Consider the following 9833-nt stretch of genomic DNA (forward strand, 5'->3'; position numbering starts at 1 on the left):
TTTTTTGTCTTGCTTTATAAAGAATGTTTTTGTGCTCCAAGCCAAATTGATTCCAAATTCTTGAGTCGTTCAAGAACCGTATGTGGCCCTGCTACCAGTAAGCCGCCTCCACCCCTGTGCTGGGGCTTCAGATGCTTCCAAATCCTTTGGTGGATGTCCCTGTGTGTGGGCCCAAGCCTGGAGGCTTGAGGTTTGGATGCCTCTGAGCTTTGCTTGCCCTCAGCTGTATGGCCACAGGAGCAAGCTAGGGAGGAGTCTCCCGTTTCCATAAAGTTGCTGTATAACTGAAATCTTCCCACTGGAAGTGAAACTGAGAAGCGGCTAATTATGCATTTACCTCAGTTAAGGTACTGCCCCCTGCCATGTTCATGGTTTTCCCTAGCCAGTAGGAACCTTGGTGGTCATGGTATTTCTCCTGCCAGGTACCACAAGGTAGTACAGACCATCCTTTTATGAGAATTTTTTCGTGTTCTAAGCCAAATCAGCCAAAAAAAATTCCAAATCTGTGTTGGTCAGGAACTGTAAGTGGCCCTACTGTCAGAAAACATCCAACCATCTGAATAACATATATGGCAGCACCCACTGAGTGTAGTCCCCCTCAGTGCTGACTCTCTTCTCTTTTTCCCCTCACCCCCCCCCCCCAAAGTTGTGGTAAGCCAGTATATTGCATACATCTTGACTACCTTGACTCCCACAGCTGAGCTGTGCCTTTTCTCTTCCACTTCCAATGTTTCCTGTTTCTTCACCAACCTTAAATGTCTGGCAAATGTAACTAAATTGGGCCCTAAACAATTTACCCAGAATCCCTCTTGGGATCCATCTCTCAGCCTGTCACGTGATTAGTATGGCCCTGCCCATCATGAGAGAAAGCTGCTGTATGCTTTATCTGCATATCAGTTTTTGGAGGATCCCCAGACTTGACAAGAACACCCTTTTCAAGTCATGAGTAGAGGGCCTAAATCAGCATGTTGGATCCCTTGTGGGGGTGGGGGGGGCAGTATTGGGGGTAAGGGTATCTGGAGTACATGCACATACTTAGCAGTGCTGAGCTGTGGGGTCAACATGGCTTCAGATTTCATAGACATCAGGGCTGGAAGGGACCTCAGGAGATCGAGTCCAGCCCCCTGCCCAAAGGGCAGGAAGTCAGCTGGAGTCATAGGATCCCAGCAAGATAAGCATCCAATTTACTCTTGAAGGTGTTCAGTGTAGGTGTTTGAACCACCTCCGCTGGCAGACTGTTCCAGACCTTGGGGGCTCAGACAGTAAAGAAATTCTTCCTTATGCCCAGCCTGAAACGGTCTTGCAGGAGTTTGTGACCGTTCAACCTCGTCATCCCTTGGGGCGCTCTGGTGAACATGTTCCCCCAGATCCTGGTGGTCACCCCTGATAAACTTATAGGTGGCCATCAGATCACCCCTGAGCCTACGCTTTTCTAGGCTAAAGAGTCCCATGGCTCTCAGCCTGTCATCGTAAGATGTGTTTTCCTGACCTCTGATCATGCGCGTGGCTCTCCTCTGGACTCTCTCAAGCTTCTCCACATCCTTTTTGAATTGTACTCCAGCTGCGGCCTCACCAAGGCCAAGTACAAGGGGAGAATGACGTCCCGGGATTTGCTCGAGACGCATCTATGGATTCAAGCCAGCATTTTGGTCGCTTTATTAGCCGCAGCATCGCATTGCAGGTTCATGTTCATCTTGTGGTCAGTGATGACCCCCAAGTCTCTTTCTTCTGTAGTGCTATCCAGTGTAGCACTGCCGAGCCTATAAGGATGCTGCAGTTTTTTTCTCCCAAGGTGGAGAACCTTGCATTTTTTGGTGTTAAACACCATCAGGTTCTCATCTGCCCACTTGCTGAGCTTGTCCAGGTCAGCCTGGATCACCCACCTGTCTTCTGGTGTGGATGCTTTGCCCCCAAAGTTTGGTGTCATCGGCGAACTTGGCCGTCCGCTCCTGACTCCAATGTCCACATCATTAATGAAAACGTTGAACAGTATGGGTCCCAGGACAGAGCCTTGAGGGACCCCACTGGTCACAGGGCACCACGATGAGTGACTGCCATCAATTACAACCCTCTGGGTCCAACCACGGAGCCAACTTCCCAGCCAGCGGATCGTGGTGGAGCCAAGGCCACAACTGGCCAGTTTGGCCAAGAGGTAATCATGGGATACCAGATCAAAAGCTTTTTTGAAGTCAAGATATATGACGTCAATCTCTTCTCCCTTGTCCAGGCGATAAGTCACCTGGTCATAGAAGGAAATGAGGTTGGTCAAACAAGACCTACCCGCAACAAACCCGTGCTGGCTGTCCCTTAGAATGTTAGCCTGGGCCAGTCCATCAAGGATGGCCTCCTCCATAAACTTTTCTAAGATCTTCCCCAGGATAGAAGTCAGGCTAATGGGCCTGCAGTTAGCCGGATCCACTCTCCTCCCTTTCTTGAAGATCGGCACCACATTGGCCTTCTTCCAGTCTTCGGGCACTACACCAGAGCGCCAGGAGTTTTCAAAGATCCATGCCAGGGGCTGGGCTATGACGCTCGCCAGCTCCTTGAGTACCCTGGGGTGCAGATTGTCAGGGCCAGCTGACTTGAAGGTATCCAGCTTCTCAAGGTGTTCCTTCACGAGGTCAGCATTTATGGAGGGTAGGGGATCCCCACCACCCGGATCTCCCTGTCCCATAGCAGGCATGGGCGTCCCGTGTGACTGATGAAAGACTGACGCAAAGTACCTATTTAATAGGTTGGCTTTTTCCTGGGCGTCAGTTGTCAGTTGCCCCATCTGGTTTAGCAGGGGTCCAACGTTGCCCTTGCTTTTCCTTCGGCTCCCCACATATCTGAAAAAGGACTTTTTGTTGTCCTTGATGCTTGAAGCTAGTTGGAGTTCAGTTGCAGCCTTGGCTTTCCTGGTTTGCTCCCTGCAGGATTGGACCAGTGCAGAATAATTCTCCTTGGAGGTGAATCCCGTCCTCCATCCTTTGTAGGCTTTCCTTTTTAGCCGCAGGAGGTCCGCTAGGTCCCTAGAGAGCCAGGAGGGCTGCTGTGCCTTCTTGCTGCCTTTCCTCCGTGTTGGAATAGATTTAGCTTGTGCATGGAGGATCGCTTTCTTGAGAAGCAACCACTCTTCTTGAACTCCCATCTCCCTGGGGTCACAGTCCCTGAGGGCCTGACCAACAAGCCTGTTGAGCTTGTCAAAGTCGGCTTTTCTGAAGTCAAGGACTTCTGTGTGGCTGACTGACTTGCCAGCTTTACGGCGGATGGTGAAGGTGATCAGCTCGTGGTCGCTGTCACCCAGCTTCCCATCGATCACTAGGTCACCGATTTAGGTCGTCCCCCGTAGCTAGTACCAGGTTGACCAGCGCTTTGCCTCTCATTGGCCCATAGACTTCTTGAGTCAGGTAGAGGTCATCCACGCACAAGAGAGCTTTGCGACCGCTCGGATTTTGCTGAGTGATCTTCTCACGAGATGTCCATGTAATTGAAGTCACGACAACCGAGGTCTTGGAGCAAGCGGCCTCAGTCAGTTCCCAGGCGAACTCCTGGTCAAGCTCAGGACTTTGAGTGGGAGGTCTGTAGTAGACTCCCACTATTGTGTCCCCTGTGCCGTATTCCCTACGAATTTTTACCCAGAGGGTCTCTAGCTGTCCATGCTGTTGGCTTTGCTGGGGTCCTGCCCAGTGCACCATAAATCATGAACCTTTTGTCTTTGGTACCTTATACATAATAGAAACTGCATGATATTACGCCAGTATACATGACACTTAAAAGGTGTGTTTATGGAGTACCCCTGCTAAAACTTGCAGCAGTTTCAGAAAAGAAAAATGTGAATTTGTTGCTCACATCCATGTGCTCAGGAAGAGCAGGGTCTGATAGTAAGGAGAGGGGGAAGGAGTTGTAGAGGGCCAAGGGGCTACCTGAGGCCCCAGACTTATTTTGCTTGTTGTAGCAGTGGGAAGGGGAGCAATTCACGGCAAACTTCCAATGATTAATTTATGCCTGGGAAACTTCGTAATTTTTCTGTTTATAGAAAACAATTATTGTGGGGGCTGTCTTTTATATCAGGGTTGACTTTTATTAATAAAAAATAAGGCTTTTTTTGGTACCCTGAGACTTTGGGGGGGTGCAGGAAGCGTCATTATTGGCTCCCTTTAGGAGTAATTATTGTAATATTATTTACGGTCTTAAAACTTTAGTTCTTAGCGAGGCCCCAGTAGAATGGGAGGAAGAATAGAAGTAAAGAATTCTAAATTCAGTGATGTAAGTTTACTTTTGACAAAAGGAAAATAGCAGAATCTCCATGCAGCCTGACATGCATGCAGTTTATCTCTTTCAAATCATGTTTTAGGCTTGATCTGTAAAATATTTTTTTTTTTGCTTCTGCCTAGTCGGAACAGGATGTGAACTTTCTCTGGTACGATGCTTTTACATAAGTACAGAGGGGTAGAGTTTCAGGCACACTTCTGAAGGGAAATCTGCCTCCATTATAATGAATAAGCTGAACCAGTGTTGTCAGTCAAAGAAATGTGGAAGTAGCTAAGCCCTTGCCCTTGTATAGCAGGCTCTTTTAAAACTTAATATGTTATTAAGCAGCCTATTAAATGTTTAAGAAATTAAAGCCCTCCAACTACTGGCTTGTAAGCAAGTACATTCTATAAGAGTGAATGTAGTGTAAGCTTGTCAGTGTTGGACTTGCAGAATTTCCTATCAGAAAAGTATGGGTAAATGTTGTTATAAGTATTACTTGCATGCATAATGTTTAGGACCATCTGAAATTGAAACTCTGTTTTTGGACATGAGGAGTGCAGACAAGTGCAGCTTTGAGCTCTTAACTTGGTGTTCTACAAAGCATTCTGAGTTGCAAGGTTACCCCAGAACAAACAGAAGTTCACTGTTGGTTCTACAGGAAAGGGGAATCTAGCTGTGGGCTGGGAGCCTGCAGCCAGGTTCCCATAGCAACAGCCACAGCTCTTTGCCAGTACTGTTTTCAAAATGGGAGGGGGGGAAAAGGCAGCAGAGGGAGGTTATTCTTGGGGCTCCCCAGCTAGTGCTGAAGGTTGGGGTCAGTGAATTGGAGCCCCCAATTTGTTGTTACCTCAGGTGGGGAGGGGAGAGGGGGGTCATGTTCCAATAATGCTGTCCCATCCTTCAGGGGGTCTGAAAAATCCCCAGACTGAACTCCCTCTGTTTTCCCCTCCCCCCGCCTTTTCTGAAAACAGCAACAGGCTGACAGACAGTACAGACGCAAGTTAGAGAAGACGCTACATTTGAAGTGTCTTTTGTACCTTGTACAATGAGGGGTCAGATTTTAAACTCAGTCAGCCATTTTTAAGCTGTTTGGTCATGGCTATTGACTGCTTTCTGTGGCCAGATTGGGTGAAAATTGTCGCTTCTGTCTGCACCCAAATGGTGAAACCAATTTGTCTGAATTTGTAGTAAACAAGCTGGGATGACTGACCTGATGGATGTAAAGGGGTTTGGGTTGGATTGTTACCAAATTACTGTTTCATATTGGTGGAAATCTCTTTAGCACTTAAGCATTCCAGAAAAGTGTTCTTGCTTCCTGGTGAGTCAGATATTCATGAGTAGGAATGTTAACTGAAAGCTTAGTGGCTCTCCAGGATTTGCATCCTTTGGTTCTTTATCTTGTGTGCTATCTGTGCAGCAGAACCTGACTTCTCTCTAGAAAGTCTCAAGTCTAGTCTTTTTTCTGATAACAGTAAGAAGCGGAACCCCCTGTTCCCTTTGAGCTCTTGGACTGTTCATATGAATCTTGGCTTCTGTTTGGGTAGGAGGGTGGGAAAGAAGGTAAGATGATCCACACAGCAGATTATCCTCTACTAAAATCGCTAGTTTTGGGAGATGGTGAGAGCCTCACTGTCTGCAATATAGGATAGAATGCGTTACTGTAATTCAGTGCTTGCAGCTCTTAAGACGAGAGCATTCACAGAGATCCAAAGTTCATTTTAGAATTTGCAGAAGGAAAGAAATAGGTTGCATGCAGCTTCTGGGCCTGTGACTATACATTCTTTTTATATTAAGAGATTACTGCAGAGTGTTCAGTTGATGCGTTGGACAGACATCTTATTGCGAGGGATCAGTTAATGCTACTCTGACAAAACAGTTTTAATATTGGAACAGGTGTCAGCATGTGTGGCACTTTTTTTCCCCCCCCCAGTTCTTCAGAAAGTGATGGGGGGAAAGCTCTGGCTTCTTGGTAAGCCAGGATTGGGGATCCATATTACTGAGCTGGCAAGAAGTAGTACACATTTGTAGGAAATACATATCCAGCAACTTCTGCCCACACACTTCCACATCTTAACAGAAGCATTTCTAATATTGTGCAGGCTTATACTTCAGTGAATTACCACTGCAGTGAAGTAGATCCAGAAATTATCCCAGTAGAATGTTCTGTTCCAGAGCCTATACAGTCCTCTGGAAACAGTCCGCAGAAGGTAAGTGTTCACTTTGGAGACTCGTATTCAATATCTCAATTTGCAGGGAAGGGTATCTGGTAATCTGGAGACTTGGTTCCACATATAACACTGAACCAGTCTCGGTTCAGTGTGCCTCAGTTTTCAATGCCCAAGAGATGGGTGTTAACTGTCTCCGATATCAGAATGCTCTGTTTCAGTTGTGAACCATACAAGATGGACTTGCGTATATAAATCAGCATTCTTTAGTTTAGTAAACATAACTTTGTTTAGCCACTAGACTTAATGTCCTAGGAATAATTTACAAAATGCAAGTGCAACTTTCTCTTTAAAAAAAAAAAAATAATAATAATAATGCCCTGAATTCTCTCTGTCCTAGCATTTGTAGAGACTACATTTTGGGCAGCCTTGCATATTGCTTTTCACTTCAGTTTGTAAGAAGTGTTTTAGTCTCAAATATTCTAAACAATTGAAAGGACTGTTGCCTTCATTCGTGGGATTTAAGCTGTTTTCTGAGCTTTTTTTTGTTGGCAATAGGATCAAAATAAAATATGAAGATCTGCTTGATCCAAAATGAAACGTTCTAGTCTGTGATGGTTCAGTTGTAGAACAGGCTGCAGAGGGAATTATGTCTTCAGATAGTGCTGTAAATTCACTTCCTGAGAGATGCAAAAGCAATTCACAAAGTTATTTTAGTATTTGCAGGTGGAAAGAACGCAACTGCCATGCATATAATACCTGGATGTTTGACTGTAAATTCTGTTTACTGCAGTGTGTTCAGTAAAGGCTGACAGTTGACTGTAATCCTGAACATTTTGTGTCAGGGTTCAGTATGCAATCTGTAGAAATAACTAGCAGTGAAATAAATAAGAAGATATTGTTGGAGACATTCCTGAAAATGCATATTTCAGAAGTCTGTGGACCGAAGCATCCAAACAATGATATCCTGTCTGTTTAACTCGGAGAACCGGCTGAGAAACACTCTTGTATCACAAGAAGACTACTTCAAGGTATGGAATAAAATTTTAGCAATGCTGATTAGCTTAATTTTTTTTCAGCTGCTAGAAACAAATGTAAAAAGCTTTGGAAATGATCAAAGAGATATTTTTGACCTTTTTAGATTGCATTGTGTTGGAGTTGACTGAAGCGCATTTCCCTGAAATGCTTAAAGTGATTACACTGGATGTGGGAGGTGCCTTGCAGCATGTGTAGGCCTAGCTGAATTATTTTTAATCTAGCCAGCTCTGGTGTCGTTAGCAGTGAAACAGGTGGTAAAGAGACTATACACACTTCCCTGGCCCCTGACTACATATTTGGGTTGCTAGTCCATCTGAAAGTCTGAGTTACTGTATTCTCACTGTTGGTATTGGTAAGCAAGATTTAAAGATAATATGGGTATGTCTAGATGTGCTGCTCTATCACTTTCAGTTGTGATGTAGAAATACCCTTAATATAACTGTTAGTTGCTTTTCTTTAGGGATCTTTCATGTTGTATCCCTTTCCTGTGTACCATAACTGACTTTGGTATTACTCCTGGCTTTGGCTTGTGGCACTGGTATTACTATGCTATTTAGATACCACCTAGAATAAATACTGCCGAAAATTCAAATAGGCTGCACTTTTTAAAAAAATCTTATACTCCCTTAGCTAGAAAATGATTATTCTAAATATGCAATAGATTTGAGTTCTAATAGCAGCTTTTTCTAGTTGTACTTTGGTGGTAGCATGTATTTGGAATAAACCGCCTTGTGAAACTGGTTATGAATATCACTTAATTTTTTTTCCTTTCAGCTCAAATATCTGGATAGTGATGCATGGTCACATGTATCTATTGTTTGGGAAAACTAGAGACTTTTTTTTTCTCCCCTTTTTAATTACGTACTTTGCTTATCTGTTTTTAAATTCTTTAATTGAGCATTCAGTCAGAAGATAAATATCAATTTTCTGAAGTTTTGTATAAGGTCCTTTTCAGCTTTCCTTAGAAATTCTTGACCAGACACTTCCTGTGTAAATGCTTGCTTCAGTCGTGTTGAATTTTAAGCAGTCTCTTTTTTTTAAGGAGCAAAATCTTAAAATACTGTTTCGTGAAACACATTACTTTATTCTGCTAAATTTTGTATAGAACTATTTTACTACTTTAAGAGACTTGAAAATATATATATTTATTTACTTACTTTTTTTTTTTTCATTCTTCTCCTGCTTTATCTTTACAGGAGAAGAAAGCTCATCACTTCAGAAGAACTAGGGCAGTGCTTAAAAGTGTTTGACCAGTGAACCTGAAGACTTAGTTAGTGCCTGTACTTCATTATTTTGGGATGTTAATGAAAACTGAAGATCAATATAGCAATCTGCTGTAAAATAATTATGTAACCTTATTGAAAAAGTTACTTCAAGTTGAAGTTAATATTTGCATGTTATCTGTTCCTAGGTTCTTTGTTCTTAATTGTAGGACTTAACAAATGTCTTCAATTTTTAGAAGTTTTCCAGGTTTTACTACTTGGGTTTGCATGTGTTTTCACTTGATGCTAGTGTGTTTAAAATTTTAATGAGGTTGTATGCGAAGATTGTTCTTCATTTACTTGGTAAATGCATAGATTTTCTTCTGAGTTTCAGGTTAGAGTTGGTTTGCTGTGTTTTAGTTACTGAATTGCACTTAGTTTCAAGTTACTGTTGGCACTTCATTTTTCTTAACTTTTTGGATGTTTAAGCTGTTTTATTTTCACCAATTTTAGTTCTTGAAATTTACAAGTTGAATAGAAATTTGCCCAAGAGGTAGAGGTTTAAAACTATATATTCTTAATCAGTGGAACAGAAGACATCAAGTTACAGCTCCAATTGAAGCCCTTTTAAATCTGTACCCAGTTGCATTGTTGGTTCTATGTAATCCAATCAAAGGATTACATTTTATTAGTTAGAAGTTTATGAACCTGGAATCTGAACATTGTTATCCGGTTGGGGGTAGGGAGGGGGGCTAATTAAGATCATTCTAAAATTCTTAAATTGAATTTAAGGAAAATCTAAGGACATAACTAGCTATACTAACTACCCAGTGAGTTACACTTTTTTACTGAGCAAATTTTAGACAAAACTGTGGGAGAAACATTTTTCTTTAAAATATGATGCTTTTGTTTTTTTCCCAAATGTCATACAGTATTTGTTAATCAAAGTATCTATAAGGAAATATCTTTATTATAATTATGTAGATTTTAGTCTTGTATTAAGAAACCTGGACAATAAATTTTTATTTTTGACTTGGCTTCCTAAACTTCATAGTATGGAGATGCTAACTACAGCAGTGCACCAGGTGATGCAAATACCTTTACTAATCAGAATGTTAAACAAAAATATAGGCAGTCCTCAGACTTTACAACACAATTGATTCCTGAACACCATGTCTTAAGTCGAAACATT

General features: G+C 42.6%; 1 protein-coding gene across 1 annotated transcript in view; it reads left to right on the forward strand.

The window, feature by feature from the left end:
• DAZL (deleted in azoospermia like) overlaps positions 1-9363 on the forward strand; it is a 31635-nt gene extending 22272 nt beyond the window's left edge. The window contains exons 9-11 of the mRNA XM_090049268.1: positions 6336-6443; positions 7334-7432; positions 8636-9363. Of these exons, the coding sequence (XP_089905394.1) occupies positions 6336-6443; positions 7334-7432; positions 8636-8689 (261 nt within the window). The 3' untranslated portion in view covers positions 8690-9363. The remainder of the gene's footprint in view (positions 1-6335; positions 6444-7333; positions 7433-8635) is intronic.
• The last annotated feature ends 470 nt before the right edge of the window (positions 9364-9833 follow it).

Source organism: Crocodylus siamensis, chromosome 5, assembly GCF_052110815.1.
Source record: "Crocodylus siamensis isolate JL-2025a chromosome 5, ASM5211081v1, whole genome shotgun sequence".
In the NCBI taxonomy this organism is placed as follows: domain Eukaryota; kingdom Metazoa; phylum Chordata; order Crocodylia; family Crocodylidae; genus Crocodylus; species Crocodylus siamensis.